This window comes from Ambystoma mexicanum, chromosome 4p (assembly GCF_040938575.1).
Source record: "Ambystoma mexicanum isolate Mex_15411 chromosome 4p, UKY_AmexF1_1, whole genome shotgun sequence".
In the NCBI taxonomy this organism is placed as follows: Eukaryota; Metazoa; Chordata; class Amphibia; order Caudata; family Ambystomatidae; genus Ambystoma; species Ambystoma mexicanum.
The window spans coordinates 64827837-64845800 of NC_090927.1; the positions used below are offsets into that span (position 1 = coordinate 64827837).

At 47.1% G+C, this 17964-nt stretch overlaps 1 protein-coding gene across 3 annotated transcripts in view; it reads right to left on the reverse strand.

Annotated features, from left to right (window-relative positions):
* The window catches only part of LOC138452993 (zinc finger protein 691-like), a 195544-nt gene that overhangs the window by 139023 nt on the left and 38557 nt on the right, over window positions 1–17964 (reverse strand). For all 3 annotated transcript variants that reach the window (XM_069605390.1, XM_069605391.1, XM_069605392.1), the window contains exon 2: window positions 1971–2078. In XM_069605390.1, coding sequence (XP_069461491.1) covers window positions 1971–2036 — 66 coding nt within the window. In that variant the 5' untranslated portion in view covers window positions 2037–2078. The remainder of the gene's footprint in view (window positions 1–1970; window positions 2079–17964) is intronic.

The window sequence follows — 17964 nt, forward strand, 5'->3', positions numbered from 1 at the left end:
ACTTGCATTTGATGCGTTACAATTCCCTTGCAGTACTCCCGGTTCTCCCCATTACCTTGGAATTGGTGGGGCAACATCTCCCGGGCCTGTTACTTTCGGGTTCTCTACGATTTCTCCACCTTCTTGTTTTCCTCGGCGTTCTACTCTGTCCTCTCTCTCTATGCAACCTGGTAATGCTGCGGGTAAACGGACGGTTTGCTGACTTCTGAGCACAGTAGTGTTGGCATCGCTGGACGGCGCCTTGTCCACCACAAAGTAGTGGTGGTCACACCATCACCGGGATTTGTGTTCCTGTCTCCTCGGTTTCTCTCTTCAGATGAATGCTGGTCCTCCAGCGTTTCCTTCTCTCAGACCAGTTCTGAAAGTCACAGGCTCTGAGGCTCTCCTTTGCTCCGTTTCTCTCAGGTGCTGGGCCTGTCAGGGGGATTCCCCTGCCTACGTCTCTCTGCTTCGCCTCGCTGTGTGCTCCCTTAGCAGTCTCCTCATTTCAGTTAAATGGAGTTCTCTTTTTAAAGAAACAGATCCTCTTTCTTGTTCATAAGAGTATATGTTAGTTTTATCTACAGCCCAGTCTCTCGATTTTATATGGGCGTTCACATCTGATAGGCACTCCCGAAGTCATTTCCCATGGTGGCATACATGACTCACAGGAACGTGAGTCCTTGTCCCCTAAAGGGGATTCTCTCCCCGTGAGGTTGTCCTTGCCCAGACCCCTAGGGAGGGTCTTACTAAGCAGGCTCACCTCCCTAGCCCCAAAGGGAGAGGGCCCCCCCCTTGGGTACAAGGGACAAATTCTCTCGATTCGTCACAGCCCTCTCTCAGAAACATATTTCCACTCCCCATGTACTTAACATGTAGCAAAGCTTGGCAGCTCTCTATTCCTCATTCTGACTCTACTGGTTGTCCCCTCATACGCTTATAACACAATTCAAAATGGCAAACACAACCAATCTAAACTAAAATAATACAAAATCCAAACCTTTCCATACTCCAGAACATAACAAGGATAATGCAATCCAGTTCAAGATTTCTTTCCCCACCCCCAAAGCACTCTGGGAGATGTAGTTGCCATTACTTTCCCAATACAATTTGAAACCCATCCCATAACGTCCGGTTCGTCATTTCTTTCCACTCAAATAGAAAAATAGTGTCAATATTTAAAAGATGGTGCTGTTCAGAAAACAAACGCACAAGAAAGCCTAGAAAAGAAAATTAAATAAGAGACAGTAACACAAAAAAAGAGAGAAAGTACATTTTCCTCCATTCCATTTAAGCTCAAGAAGGCCATAGCGATACTATCACCAACACTCCGTGATTGTTTACTCTAAAAAAGTGGGATCTAAGCACTTGAACACATACTGCTACATTACGACGACACACATGATCGCATGAAAAGACAGGGTACCACGAGTAGGTAAGAATAGTGATACCATTATTACAGGGCTTAGATGTGCAGTTTTTCCAGGTGCAGCGCTGGAAGGGGAGTAGGGACCAGTGGTGTTATGGATAGTGTGACAGGGGTATTCATACAATCTGGGTTTGCCCGACCCCGTCATGTATGGGTCAGGCAAAACATTGACAGGAAGGGAAGTACAAATCAAACTACTTTGTGTCTTTACACAAATACGATTCATCCAAAACTGAAAAGGCTCAGACCAGGGTCAATCCGTTCTTCTGTTTTGGGTGGCAAAAAAAAGTCACAAAAGCCACTTTAATTCCTTCAGGGGAATTTGTTTGCGTCATGCGATTGCCATTTTAAAATCAATGCTGTCAGAAAAGAGTATCCCAGTCATGGGCTTTGCTGCTCTTCTACCAAGGACATGGATGGCCATCCCCCTCCCTCAATGAACCTTTAAACAACTATTGCAAAGTGGTAAAGGAAACCCTTTACTGTCAAATACAAAGTGCCAGCATGTAAGTGCTTAACATGTTTTCCATTAAGAATGATGGCGAAATGCAGATGCACATACCTGTGCCTTAGATATGCGGTCCTCAGATATTTCCCGCTTCACTCTAGGTGGATCTGGCATCGCCATTTAAACTCTGCAGCAGGAGAGTCTTCTCCAGTAAGTCCCTCCCTGCAAGTGGATGAATGAATTACACACAAGAAGATATAATACAGTACAGTCAGGACATTGTATTGTTTATGTATATAGTGCCAATACACATGAAAGTGTTTCAAAGCGCTCAAGGAGGGTGGGAGCAAGGAGAAAAAACAACAGTCGCTCAGAGCCCTTGAAATTCGGAGATAATAGTCTGCACAGACAGAGTAAGGGCATAAAATACATTTAAGTTGAGAGTCAGCAAATAGGCCTGACCGCGATTATGCTGTTTTACCAGTGCAATTAAGGAGAGAAGACAAGGGAGAAGAGACAGACGATCATCAGGCACAATGCATTTGGGTCGTGCAAGTGCATAGAAGGTCACAGGGAGGGGGCGGTCCAAGCGCACCCAGTGGGAGGAGACTGGGACAAGTGCAGTGAGAGCGACTCTCTTGGGTTATTCTAAGTGCAGTGGAAGTGGATGAGAGTAGGGCCCTGAGGCAATTACGAGAGAGGATAGGCGGGGTGCCCGGGACCGGTGAGACTCTGAGGTACACCAAGCAGCCAGTCAGCAAGCTGTAGGGAAGAGGAGGGAGAGATGGAGAGAGCAGAAGGCTAGGTTAGCAAGGTAGAGGGAGAGCGAAGGAAGAGGAAAAGAGGAAGTTTGTGAGGAATTTCCGGAACTTAAGGTCAGGCTCAAGACGGAGGGTGGCAGGTAGGCTATTCCAGAAGGAGATACCTGCTAATCTCCGGCCAAATCTCTGCTTGGAGAAACAGTTCACTAGCAGAAGGTTGGAGGTAGACAGTCAGATATGAAAGAGGAGCCGGAGGCGGCTCAAGGTGGCCTGAATGATAGTTGTGCGTCATCCGCTTAACACTGGAAGTTAGAGGTGAAAGTGGCAATCACACATGCCAAGGCAGCCATGTAGATGTTGAAAAACCAAGGGGAGAGGTTAGATCCCTGGGGAACGCCACAGGTTGACAGAGCAATAGTCGAGAGAAAGGACCAGAGTTCCACCTGAGATGGGCAATGTATGGGAGGACAGGTCTCTGGGAACTCCCTCCCCCACATTGCCCACCTACGTGAGGCTCGTGACTCGTCAGAAGCCTCCCATGTACTGGGCCCGGGAGGCAGGGTGGCTGCGGATCGGCACGTGAGGCTGCACGGCTCACCTTGTAGCATAACATAGACACCATTTTGTAACACACTGAGACTCCATTTTGAGTATGCTGAACCCAAGCCTCAGCAGAACAGCCTGCGTACAAAAGCTGCAGCTCAGCCCCCACTTGACCGCGCTCAGAGAGTCCTGCACTTCCCCCCCCAGCCTCCACCCCATGGCAGATCCACTGAAGGCCCGTTTTCACTAGCAACTAGACGCGAACAAGTAACGGAACAAAGACTATCATTTACCTTCCGCATTACATCATTGTCCTAGAAGTGACCGGACTCGTAGTTGGGGTCTGGGAAAGAACAAGTCATTCCTATCAAGTATACCCCGACCCTGCGCCTAACCCCTGCGCTTGTGATATATGGTGCTCATGACCCCCAGCCCAGTTCCCCCAGATGAAGTGTTAAACATGAATGTTAAACTCCCGAGTCTCTCAGTCTTATCCATGCTTCTAAAGGTGTGTGTTAAAAAGTATTAAAACGTATAATGTCAGTTACTCGTATTAAAAGCAAGGTGACCCCACGCCAACCCCAGGACACCTTCGTGTTGAGGTGCCTAACGCATGGCCACTCGAGAATCTGCCTTGCAACAACCAATGTTTGCTGCTATTGTAAAAAGGGTAACGAAACAGCAATATATAAAATGCTTGCATATGATGTGATAGAAAATGTTGTACTGCATGTGAGCCACCTAGGGCACTGAGCCAGTTTTTACTGCAATTAAAAAGTTAGATTAACACGTTGTTTCCTTGCTTCCGAGTATATAACCCAACCTGGTACTACCTCACGCTTTTTGTATGTTCACCTTCCTCATGAGTTGCAAGCATCAGACTGACTAATGTTATGTAATGTATGTGCCAATGAAAAACTTCCATTTTATGAACCTAGTAATGTGAGCACATGGGAACGGTAGAATGTGTACTTTATCTAATGCCCCCCAGCCCTAGCAATCCGTCTTCTCTAATAGTATTTGTACAGCCCAGTGAATAGGGACTCCCACAAGGTTACAAGGCCATCTTCCCCTCTCGCCAAGGCCCGCCGGGGGTTGCTGGTGTTTGAACAGCACAGCTTCACCTCCCCACATTGCTGCTGGACCCGCATCAAGGATTTACCTCCCCATGTCAGAGGCCGGCATACAACCACTGTGTACTGCCATGGCCAGGCCAAGTGAATTATGAGCCACCCAGTCCCTAATCCCGCCGCCTTTGAGGTGCCAGCTATGTGCCCCCACTGACCTAATGGTATTTTAGTTCACCCCAAATTCAGCAGACCACGAAGACAGTTATCCTTCCTTATACAAACATCCCCCAGAGCCACCATTTACTACATCTAACAGGATAAAATTATGAAGGTAGTTTGACCCGTGCCCCCCTGATAAGATATCTGGACACGTGAGACTGGACCCTTTGTTAATAACAACTTTACAATGATGTATGAAGGATGCCTCGTATTATATACTGTTTCCCTGTGTCCCCACCCTGGTATTAGATTGATGTGTTAAAGGTTTTACATAACAACTTGGTATAGATGAGTGTGATGAATGTGTATGAATGGCCGCAAGGGCAAGTTTCTAGGACCAAAGTGGTGAATCTACGTTGACAGCCAGTGCCCTGGAGCTCCACCCCGACGAACCCAGCTGACCCAAGCACTTCGCGATGCCACCACGTGGATCCCCGCCAATCATGGAGCACCAAGCATATAGATACCGTAGTAGCTAGACGTCGCCATCCAATCCCCAAGACTATGTGGCCCCTATAGCTTAGCTCATGCATGACGTGCATTTGTAATATAACTGACTGTCTTTGCTATTGTCAGACAGAGCGCTCCGAGTTTGCAGATTCCTTTGCATGCCCTATATCGATTTAGGTAAAAAAACTTTTACTTTCAACCGCACTTGGTCGTGGTCTCATTCCCTCCTGGGGTGCGTCCTTTACTGCCCCTCATTGAAGGGGGTTAACTGCCTTATTGGGGACGCTTACTTTCAGCGGTCGGAGAGAAAGGAGATTAATCACACCAGAGCATGACCTGTGATTCCCAGGTTGTCACAGAGACGTGCAATCAGGATGTTGTGGTTTACCGTGTCAAAGGCAGAGGAGAGGTCAAGGAGAATGAGGACAAAGGGAGTGTTAGTGTCAAGATTTGAGAGCAGGTCTTTACAGGTGTTCAGAAGAGCATTTTCCATGCCTTTGGATGCTCCAAAGCCAGACTGATGGTCATGGAAGCAGCCAATAGAATCAGTGTAGAGGGTCAGCTGAGTGAAAGCCAACTTCTCCAGGAGTTTGCCCAAGAAAGGAGTGATGGAGATGGGGCAGTAGTTTGCCGGAATGGAGGGGTCGGCAGAGTTTTTCTTGAGCAGAGGGTGCACAAGGGAGTGCTTCAGGGCAGTTGGGAAAACTCCAGTGGATAAGGAGAGATTGCAGACATCAGCCAAGGGTGGGGCAAGGGAGATAATGTTATCCTTAATGGTTTTGGAGGGGCAGGGGTCCACCTTTTTGGATGAAGCCTGCATTGAACAGACTTGTCTGGAGACCTCATCGGGGGAGGCGGGAGAGAGGGAAGAGAGGGGAAGTGGGGCGGGGGGCAAGTGAGGCTCTGGTGTTGGTGTATGTTGTGGGGTGGAAGAGAGGGAGGAAAGGATGTCTTGGGTTTTTGTGATGAAGTGTGCATCCAGGGGCGAGCAAAGGTCCTGGGTGGGTGTGACAGAAGACGAGGCTGCTGCAGGATTGGCCAGTACCTTGCAGACTTTGAAAATCTCTGCTGTGTTTGATGCTGCGTAGATGCAGACTTGAATATAGACTCGTTTCTTGGACTGGGTGCAGAGTCAATATTGCCTTTGAAGGAGGCTGCAGGCCAGTTTGTCAGATGGTCCGCCCGATGAGTTCCATTTGTGCTCAGCTGCCCTGCATTTGTGTTTAAAAGCAGCCAGATCGGAGTCGTACCAAGAGTTGCACTTTTTGGAAGGCTTCAGTCGAGGTTGAGGTTAGCAAGCGCTGTGTTAGGGTGGGAGTCAGCCGTAGGAATGGGAGGAGAGTATGTGGAGCCACTGTCACTTTTTTCATGGGTCTGGTGACTTTGAAGCCGAGTGGCGGTGCCAGGTGTGTTGCAGCAAGAGGAGAGGAGTGTGTCAGGTGTGTTGAGAGAAGAGAGTGGTCGGTCCAACAGAGAGGGGGGTAGTGAGAGGGGTAGGGAGAGGGATGTCAGTAGAGATGAGGACATCCAAGGTGTGGTCCGCTCTGTGCGTGGGGCTGAGGGTAGGATAGATGGGGAAGAGAGAGTTGCATAGGTTGCGGAAAGGTCCCGAGGAGTCAGGCGAATCCCGATGGATGTTGAGATCACCCAACAGGAGGAGTTGAGAGGAGGAGGAGAGTAGAGAGGAGGACAGGGCAGCCCATTCCAAGAGGAAGAGAGTATACTATCCTGGTGGCCGATAGAAGGTGGACATTGTGAGAGAAGATTTAGGGGAGAGTGAGAGTCTGCAAACTAGGCACTCGAAGGAGGAGTACGCCTGAGTGGGGATGATGTCTGCAGGTATCCATTCTGGGAAGATAAGTGCCCCTCCACCACCTGTCTTCTTAAGCCTCGGTACAGAGAGGATTTTGTAGCCTTCAGGGAGGTGTGTGTCAAAGCTTGTGACGGAGTTCTCCTTGAACAAGGTCTCCGTGATGGCGAGCACATCAAGATCCACGAGTTTGAGGAGGTTGCAGATGTAGGACGAGTGTTTGATGGCTGAGCAAGTGTTGAGAGTGGCAATGTGCAGCAGCTTGCCATCTTTCAAGGTCTTCCTCGGGGGAGCACAGGGGAGAGTGGTCCCCCGAAGGGCCAAAAGGGCCAGGGTGATAGTGCAGGATGGCGAAGGAGCCAAGGCCGACAAGGGAGCCGGGACAGAACAGCAAGGCAAGGGAGCCTGTTCAGAGGAGGCGGAAGGCACAGGAGGCAAGGGAGCCTTTGCAGAGGAGGAGGGCACAGGAGGCAAGGGAGCCTGTGCAGAAGAGGAGGGCACAGGAGGCAAGGGAGCCTGTGCAGATTAGGAGGAGGGTGCAGAAGGCAGGGAGTCTGTGCAGAGGAGGAGTAGGGCACAGAAGGCAAGGTAGCCTGTGCAGAGGAGGAGTGGGGCACAGAAGGCAAGGGAGCCTGAACGGAGGGAGAGGTGAGATTAGAGAGGCCTGGGAGGAGCCTGCCGAAGAGAAGAAGTTCAATTGAGATAAACATTAATTATGGAAATGGCAAAGAGGTCAAGGAGAACCTTCCAGCAAGTGCCACCATTAATGGGAGAAGAGGCGATAGGAGCGAGAAAGCTGACCATGTAGCAAGTCCATAGGCCAGGTGGGTTAACGAAGAAGAGGAAGTCAGTGATAGTCTCTCTGGCTGAAGCTGTGACATAGGTGTCTGCAATAGGAAGGCCTGGGTTGGAGCCCAGTATGACCTTCTTAAGTTTCTTCCAAACAGATTTAGCGGTGGGAGAAGGATAGGAGATAGTGAAACAGTTGGAGGGAATAGGCCTGATAGAGAGCAACATGGTTGGCTGCAGTGGAGGGGGGAGACACTTACCAGCCTGAATCACTGATGTACTCAGAGGAAAGGGGTGAGGTGAGGTGGGGGACACAAGGGAGGGTGGAGACCAAGGGAAGCGCACCAGCTAGTGAGGGCACAAATAGCCACCAGGCACAACAAAATTCGGTAGGACAGGTAAAACACATTTAGCATATGGGCACAGCTACATTCAAAGTTCAGCAGGACAAGGTGAAACACTGTCAGCAACTGGGCACAGCTACATTTGAAGTTCAGCAGAAAACAGGTGAGAACAACATGCAGCTAATGGGTACAAGTAGATTACTGGGAGTGCAGATGAAATGAGAGGGGGGAAAGAGTCCCAGTGAGAGGGAAAGGATCGATGAGGTTAGTTGAGGGAACTGACCTTCAGATAAATGCTAGATGCACCCTTGGTTACAGTACGTCCATAGAGCGTGGAGTTTTCCTCAGCCTCCATTGCACGAGGGAGGGTAGGAGGTGACCCACAGACCCATCCAGGCAACGGACCGGGGAACAGACAGGCCTTTAGAAGGCGGGGCGGCTAAAGCCTGCCGGTCCACGATAGGCTAGATAAGTATTGAGGGTAGTCAATCGGCTGCAAGATGTAGCTGGTGTGGTCCACGGAGGCCGCTTGAAAAATTAACATTAAGGAAAGGTGGCTGCCATCTTTTAGTTGCTGCGATGCCGGCAGAGAAGGGCCTGTTGATCTCACCTCAGCAGCAGATCGCTGCCCAAAGTGAAATGGGTGCTCAAGCAGGAAAAGCGGGATGCACACGAAGCGGATGGAAAATTTGTGGAATATGTTCCGTTCCGCCTTTTCTTTTTTTGCCCCAACCTTTTCAAAAATAAACACTTTTGTTTCTGGTTTACTCTTCCTTTCTTCCCTGAGCAAACTCCTACCTCTTGTGCGCAGTGCTGGAGGGGAGATGCACGTCAATTCTGAGTGAGGCATCAGGCGTCTTGTCCGGAATAAGGTATAGAGTAGACCACCACAGGATCCAAGACGAGAATGAAAATGCATCTTTAATGGAAACAGTCCTGCTATACCACAACTACTGCTCTAATCTTTGGGTAATTAAGTCTCAGTCATTGACAGAATTCTCCCTTCATAACACATGACGGGAATATTCTTCTTTCACTGAGTGTTAGGGGAGTTTCTACAAGTCTTCTGGTGAGGGGTTATGACATCCAACCAGTGGTTTTAGGCTTCTCTTAAGGTATTCCTGACTCTCACAATGGGGGTGGGAGGGCTAATAATACATTACAGCTTAAACAGACTAGTACACTAGAAAGGCCATAAAGTAGATTACTTAACATGCACACATGTAAGCCTGTGCGTGTATTGCTCTCCCCAAAGTGCACGGAACAAACATAAATCACCAATGCAATTACAGAGCAAATACTTTGAATGTAGATGGACGCAATAACTCACAGCCACGCACTCTTAGAAGATAATCAGCTCTTATACAGCTATTTATTCAAAGCTCAGAAGTACATAGAAATAACTCACAAAAATAATATGGACATAAATCAGAGCCAGGCCGAGAGCACCACAGCTTACAGCAGGGCTGGACGTAATCGTCCTTCTCCGACTGAAGTCTCACCTAACCACCTCCGGGCTTCTGCATATATACACACTCCACAAAGGGGAGTCAATTCTCGAAACTTCTGGAAATTGCACTTGCGCAGTTGAGGAACAGCCGTCGGTTGCCAGCTGGGTCAATCGAGAGCTCCCCCCCAAGAAGTGCAGTGCCTCCCTCCTCTAAAAACACGCTCCACAGAGAACAGTAGCAAACCATAACAAAGTTAGCTTTCCCAGCAGAAATGTCCTTGACCGCATACCAGGTTTGGAAAGCATGTTTTTCTCAGCACCGTGAATCTAACACTCAGCAAAATGTGTGCAGCTTTTCACTGCGGCATAAAGTAAATATCCATCACGGCTCTGAGCGCTCCCAGAATACATTGCACACCAGCGCCATTTTAGATCAAGCATAACAGTGCGTCAAGATAGATAACAACGGGTAAGCACTAGCCTGCGGGTCAAGAGAACAACGGGTAAGCACTTTAAAAATGGAAAGTTCCATTCAAAGAAGTCAATTGTCCCTATAATCCTAATGCACAATCTAAATAACTCAGGTTTACAGGCAAAGAACCAAGTGTGGGGAGTGATCGTATTGACTGTGTGAGGAAAAGACTAGCATCATTAAATGTCTGTCATGTATTAGCGGGGGTGCAGCAAGTAAGGACCTGTGAAGAGAAGTGGTCCTATTGCTGCTTTAGTATATGTAAATATTTGCTAACACAATAGAACTTTTTTTGTGTGATATAAAGAAATGTTACAATGGTTCAATGAATGGAAAGAGTAATAGTTATTTATTTTTCATACACTTATTATACATTTCCTAGTCGTACTCTATGTATTGGTTAACTGTGTTGTATATTGTATAAGGAGAGGCATATAATGTAATGGCCTCAATGCGCATGGTGACATTCTATGTTCCATGGAATGTCCTCACGCGCAGGCGTTACCGCTGGTGTTGGTGTTGTGAGCTAATTGCCAGTTGCAGCGCCACAGCGGGGGTCACTCATATAGAATACATCGTACTTGTTCACCCATGAATCGTGCCATAGTTATTACAAATAACTAATGGAGGATTGTCCTTCAAGAAGAGATAGGCTTATTTGGACTACGGTAAAAAAAATCCTGTTCCTATTTTGAATTATTCTGAGCCTGTCTTGGGGCACAGACATTTTTACAATGAGGTGAGGAGTGGAAGCAGGAATATCCCCCTGTGCTTAATATGGGAGGCTGAAGTGCATTCATTTAAAGAATATAGTACCTCCAAGTATAGGTAGCGAGCATATGGCAAGCGACTGCAAAGGCTTGCTAGACTCTCCCATCCTTCAGGATTATGTTCAGTTACATTATTACATATGTTACGTCTTAGAGGAAGACAGGCCATATTATCCATCCTGAGATACTCTGCTCCTCGCATTTCTCCATGCGCTACTTTGACCTTTCCCAGAATGCTTCTGGTGGAACGCCATTCATGTGTAATATCTTCCACACCCTGTGTTAGTGACCTCAGGGGGCAGCCATGTTGTAATAGGAGTGGAAGAGAAATAAAATAATACAAATGTTAAATGTTTATTTAGATACCGGACTCAGGAAGGGTTTCATTCTCGCTCCCTACCTTTGTCCGATTTAGGAGACCACTTGGAAGCCTCTGGTTTTGCCCCCTCCTCCACCTACGACTTTACAATAGGCTCTTTTTCTGGCTTGCGTATGCCGACAACGTTCTTCAAGATCATACGCAAGTCAGACTGAATCGACTATTTGGCGCATTAAACGATTATGCCACAACAAATTACCTTAAAATAATACATTGAAAACAAAGTTCATCCGATTGTCAGTCTCTAACTACACACTAAAAGGTGGACTATCGACAAAATACCACTTTAGATTACAGATTACTTTACGTATCTTGGTGTTCCAATTTTCAACACAGCATTCATCTCCTATTTACAAGCTAAAGTGGAGAATGATAAAACCAAGGTTGATGAAACTTCACCATAAATAGGGTAGATTCTCAATTGCACCAATGGCCAAATATTATAAATAAAGGCAATTCCTTAAATAATTTATGGTATTGAGTCAGTTCTTTGGTTTGATTGGAATGAAACAGACTTCATTGATATCAAACTATGGAGAGCTGTTTCATGCCTTCCAAATTCTTTACCTGTGGTCCGATATGAACTGGTTCTCAGTGGTGAACCAGAAGAATGACCCAGACTATGTTGGGTCATTTTCAGGATGTTTATTTGAATAAAAAGTAAAATACCTAACTAGCGTATTGCTATAAAGGGAAGTTCCCTAGCTAACAAAACTAAAGCTAAGGGTGCACGTCAAGTCCAAAGTAAAAAGTCTTCTGTCTGAATCCTAAACCACTACCAGACCTTTTCACTTTAATAAAACACCTAAATAAAAGGAAAGGGGGAGGCTTGCACAATAGCCTGGGTATGGGGTCAAGCGTTCTCAGTGCTTTTCTTTTCGGGACGCCATAGCCATTAATTGAATGACAGCACTGCTCTGCTTATAGAAATGCTACGTCCTATTTTGCCTGGATCGGAGAGATTAGAACCTAGTTCTTGAGTTAGAAGGAACATATGAAGCAAGATGCTGAGGGCAATCTTTGTGCCAAAATAAGACAGCAGCGCTGCCTCCTCAAAGAGGGATGTTGGGCAATGTGTCATGTCTGAAACCATTTAGAGAGACATCGCTCTACGTCTTGACACATGAGCCATGTTCTCCTGCTCAACCATGGTGCCCGCCCAGCTTGTCTCTGTGCACACTTGTGCTACCTGGTGATGTGACAACTTGAGTGCTGTGTCCCACTTGACAAGGACTGCACTCACCTTGTGTATCCCATTTCTTTCTGCAGCCCTGATGAGTATGCAGTTTAGAGCTGCAACAAGCTTAAACATTGTTTTTTCATCAATGTTGCCAGACTGGAATAAGAGCAGTCAATATCCTTGCAGATATCGGAACGGTTTTAGTATTACACTGCGCAATGAGGCCTGAGGGCGGATTGCACATTTAAAAAATTGTTAATAATTTGCACATTTATGTTGTTTTGCACATAATGTTTATTGTGATTTGTGCTGTGTGCATGGTTGGTGAGTCCAGTGCGTTATGAGCAAGAATGAAGATGCGTGATTGAATAGGATTGAACATATATGATGAGACTGCAATTCTAATCGAGTTTTGCATGACAAATATCACTTAATAATGCACTTTATTGTTTTGTATTTTTTATAACATACAAATGAAACGTAAGGATTCTTTTAATCAAATCACCTTGAATGATGTTAAATTGAGACAAATCACGGTCGACATCAAAATATGGTATGGGAGATTGGCTCGGTATGGGCTTCTGCCTGGCCCATCTTGCAATGGACTTGTTCCCAATCCTAAAGTTCCTTTAGAACACAAGGGTGTACTCTTTACAATCTTTGGATAGTCTTTCATGGTAAAAATAATTATCTTCAGTATGGGGTTCACTCTCCCCCTTGACAAAGAAAACTGTTGCTTAATTCTTCTTCTTCCCGTTTTATTTGAATGTCCAAATCCCTCCAGGATTACTTGATGAGAGACTTTTGTCTCCTACCTTAGTGGCATTGGGACTCTCCAGATTCCTGTGGTTTTCTGGTATGTGTCCTGTTCAACAATTATATTATTTGTTTGGGTATTGTAAGTTCCCGTGGCGTATGTCCTTGGCTAGCCTTGCTGCTGAACATTCACCTTCCTTTCACTCTCTTCCCCAGTAGCCTTGTCGGCTATTCCAGCCTTGATATACAATGCTTTTCTTTATTTCTCTCCGTTTCAGTAGGGCCGTGAGCCTGTTAGCATTGCTTAAGTTCTCTTGCTTTTGGTGGTGTGAAGTCATCATGAAGTACGACACAGACAACAGACTTCAAGTTCAAACAAACACTTATTTAACTTATATGTCAAGATGGTTGCACCTCTAACTTGCCCTACGCTAAGGCGGGATTTCCCTGCCTAAATAAACTAAGTAAAGTCGGAGTCAAAGAGTTAATCTTAGGAATCTGTGTTCAATACAAACGTCCGAGATTCTTCCCGCTCGCAGCTTCCTTCTACAAGTGTAAAGCAGTTCCACAAAGTCATAAGGTTACCTTCCATGGATTCAAGAGGATAACGTTTTAACCAATACTCGGGGTTCCTGTCACAAGTCTAGGCGGAGAGCACAGGGCAGAGGCTATCTCTCACAGTATGCAAGTAGATTAAGGGAGATTCTGGAGACAATGCTAGCATATAACAAGTTATAGGTACATACCAAGCTGTACATTGAAACAGGTATTCACAGGAACTGCAGGAGCAGGCTGTAAACAAGAGACAGAAAACAGGAGACAGAGAAAAGGTAAAGACAAGCAAGTACACTGGTCAACACGGATTGATCAGAAATAAGGGTGTACTGGAATATGATAAGGGTCTCCAGGGATTTAAGGAAAGCCCTTGGGATAGGTACCAGCAGATTACTTTTAACAAGTCATACAGCAACGTCATGACTTAGGCGTGCCGAGGAAACTGTTGTACTCAGTGCAAGAGTAAAACTGAAAGACCATAAACTGAGACAGGTACGACTTTAACGATTAGGAGATGGCAACAGAAGTCTTCCCTCATCTGATCTGAACGGAGACCAACCCAGGGTCACACTGTAAAACGAATTCAAGTGGAGGCACCACAGTGGACCAAGATGTATATAAGTAGAAAGAAGTGTAGAAAGAAATTACCAGGTACAGGATAGGATATCAAAAGCTAGAACAGGCAGGTTGCAAGTCAAGGAGCCCAGAGGAACAGGACAGAAGGCAGAGGAGTGTGGCAAGACTGGCAGGCAGGGAAGCCAAGAGGAGCAGGGCGGCAGGCTGTGGAGTGTGGCAGAGCCACCAGTTGAGAGCCCAGAGGAGCAGATGGAAGGCAGCGGAGTATAGCAGAGCCGCCAGGCGGGAGCCCAGAGGAGCAGGGCGGCAAGCAGCAGAGTGCAGTAGAGCCGCCAGTTGGGAGCCCAGATACGCAGGGCAGAAGGCAGCAAAGTGTGGCAAGGTTGCCAGGCAAGGAAGCCCAGAGGGGAAGAGCAGAAGGCAGTGGAGTGCGGCAGAGCCGCCGGTTGGGAGCCCAAATGAGCAGGGCAGAAGGCAGCGGAGTGCAGCAGAGCTGCCAATTGGGAGCCCAAATGAGCTGGGCAGAAGACAGCAGAGTGTGGCAAGGCTGTCAGGCAGGGAAGCCCAGAGGTGCAGGGCAGAATGCTGCAACAGACTGAAGAGGGAGCTGCAAGCAACAACAGCAACAGGAATCAAAGGCCAAAAAAAGGATTTCCAGGAAAGGTCAAAGAAAACTGGTAACAGGAGCACAAGCACGAACTCCCAGTGGAAGCAGTTGACTGACAACTGCTCTTGTTCAAAGTGAGCTTATAAAGGCCCTCTCAGCCAGCAGGTTGGAGCTGATTGTAGACTCTGGCAGCTGTGTTCAATTAAGCCCAGCCCTGGCTTCAGTAGTCTGCTGCTTCTGTTCAAAGAGAGCTCATAAAAGTCCTCCCAGCCAGCAGGCCAGCAGGGTGGAGTTGATTGTAGACTCTGGCAGCTGTGTTCAATTAAGCCCAGCCCTGGCTCCAGTAGCCTGCAGCAGTAGCAGCAATGGTTTCTAATCAAATGCTCCCCAGCTCTCTGCAGCCTAGCCTGCAGTATCTTGGAACAGGTGAATGCAATCAGGCGCTCTGCAACTCTTAGTAGCTTGCTGCAAACAAATGTATTTAGTATGCCTCCTCCAGCCCTCTGCCTTTCGGACAGCATACATGTCCCAGAATGCTTCTGCTGGTTTAACCTAAAAGTCGGAATGGAACATGCAATTAGATTAGTCCAAAACTGCAGCGCTAAAACAAGGAAATAAAGGCAGAGGCGCGTATAGCGGTGCTGGGTGGCAGGCGAGTAGGATCGTGACAGTTCCCTACCCCAAATTCCAAGTCACAAAACACAAGGGAATCCTGAGACTTCATACTCACTTCAGCCAATGTCTCAGGTCTCAAGGGTTCCCTTCCACAAGATATAATTTGGTTAAACAACACAGTTCAAAAGAAAATATCCTTTCTTCTATATTTTAATTTTCACAGTTCCGTTGTTTCCATTTTCAAATATTTGTTCTGGTAGCTTGTAGCTTTCATACAAGTTGAAAATGATATTTCTTTCTGTTGTTTAAGTTTAAAGTTCCATTATAGATCAGACTTCAGGTTACATTTGTTTCTTCTTCAAAGTAATTTTCAATTTGAAACACAACATGTGGTAGTTGGCTTGGTCTTTAAAGTTAGATTCACTTTGGAACTCAGCATATAATGGTTTGCCTGAATGTAGGGTCCAGTTCCCTTTTTTGCTTAATAAAGTCTTGATTCGGTTTGTTCACAAAGTTTTAATTCAGTTTGGCAATCAATAGTTGTGAATTTCACTTGAAACTCATTTTTACATTGTCTGTTGTTCAAGACTTTTAGTTTGTTCCGCTTTAAATGTTTAATGTTGGTTTGTTCTGCTTTAAATGTTTAATGTTTGTTTCCTTTTAAATGTCCAATATTTGTTCATTTCACTTTAAAAATGAATAGCCCAGTGTTCGGAGACCTTTGAAAATATTTCTCATGCCACAAGTCACCACTACGATGCAAAGTATTCCTGGGGATCCAGTAAGTGAAATTGTGAAAGACCGCAGACATGTGCTCGTTTGAGACACGCGACCACTGCAATACATAATATCCCTGGTTAACTAAGTTCACACACTCGCACATTCCATCCACCAGAAACTCACTGGTCGCTAGGACAGTTGTTGCTGCAGCTTGGAGCACACAGTCTCCTACTTCCAAGGCCAGGCTCCCATCTTCTGCCCCTCAGGCACTCCTGTGATGGCCTCTCAACACAGGGGAACAAGCAACGCAAGCATAAGGGCAAGGGACAGCCTTCCTGCATGGCTTCCCTCACTTCAGCCCTCCGCTCCATGGAGTCACAGCTTCCAGACCACGCTTTTCCATGTACCACCTTTCTTCATAGTCCTCAGCGTCTCGCTCTAGGAAAGTCCTCTGCTGCTTGCCCGGCCTCCTTGGTGCTTTTCCTGTCCTCCCTTCTGCTGCTCTGTTGAACTCCTTTTATAAACCTGCAGTCCCTTTCAGGCTACAGATGTGATTGTTGCATTAACCCTGCCTGACCACCATTAATGGGACATGCCTGACCCTTACAGCTCTTAGCAGGCATCTTCTTTGTCCCAGTACCAGAGTGGTAAAAGAGCATGGTCTTCATTGCTCTTAGTTGCCTCTTCTTCGGTCCAGTACTGTCAAGTGTCAATTGTGGAGAAATTAGGGGAACTGTTTTAAAAAACAGCCCATGAAGGTTGGGGAAGGGTTGGGTTGGCTGTCAATAGGGGAAGGGGAATACCAGGTCTCCACCAACGGCACCCCCCCTCCCAGTTCCCAAGGACCCTCCACCCAGGTGATCCTCCCTCGGGTCTCCACCCCCAGGGTCAGCATCCAATAGCGGTGGCCTTTCCCTAGCCACCTGTGCAGAGGATCCAAGAGGTTTAGGAGTGAGAATACCCTCAGGTTTCTCACAGTGGCTATTCCAGTCATAACATACAGTGTACGCATCTCTCTCACTCTGTGTCAGTGAACCAGTGAGACTGTTAGCTTCTCTTAACTTCTTGTGATTTTGGCAGCTATTCTAGCCGTAACATACAATATTTGAATCTCTCTCATTCTGTGGTTCGTACCTGCGTTGTTTTTGGCACTCCGTGAAACCGACTGCTGTAGCCCTCACTAGCATCCACGAATCAATAGCCTCAGTGTTCTCACCGGTACCTCCCTCAGTATACTAGGCCGAATGGAGTACAGGGACCTGGGCTCCTCTCCGGTCTCTGACCTCGACGTCGGTTACCCGGCCCACCACTGCTCTTCAGTGGTCGCGCCACCAGAAAAGACGGTGGTCTTCCCGCCATGTTTCTTTCCCTGACCGGTGCCTCCTGCTTGGACAAGGCATCCGCTGTCTAGCCTCCAGCTAGCAGGTCTCCCTTCGTTCAAGCCCCCACTGGCTCCGCGTTTTACGTGGCTCCACCCTCCAGGACATCGATGCTACAGAGACGCGCCTCTGCGTAGCAGTTGTTCACCTCCAACAATGGTAATCTATCCATTCATAGTCCGTTCTCTTATGCACGTCATTGGAGTGAATGGAATTGTGCCGGTCTTCCTCAATCATGGCATTCAGCCAATAGAGACAAAGAAGGATCTTTGTGGCTTATGGTTGTAACAGGGAATGCCAAAGTCTTTCCAACATCCATATATGCAGAAATGCTGATCCGGACTGGGAGTTCCTTATTGGAATGGGAGTCCTTGCGCCGTAGAGGGAAGTCGCTCCCAGTCAGGTCTCACTTACCCAGACCCCTAGGGAGGGTCTTGCGTAGCGGGCTCACCTCACAAGCCTCAAAGGGGGTGGCTCCTGTAAGGGCGCAGAAGAAGGAGGCTGACACAAAGGTGGTATGTTTGGGGCTAAAGACTTTTATTAATCAAAAAAGCAAAATAAAACCTATCTTTCCGATTTCTAAGAGGGGTTTCTCTGCCTCAACTAAAGATCTAAGGTGACTGTCAGGATACCTGGCAACGCAGTGCAGGAAATGGGCTGGAA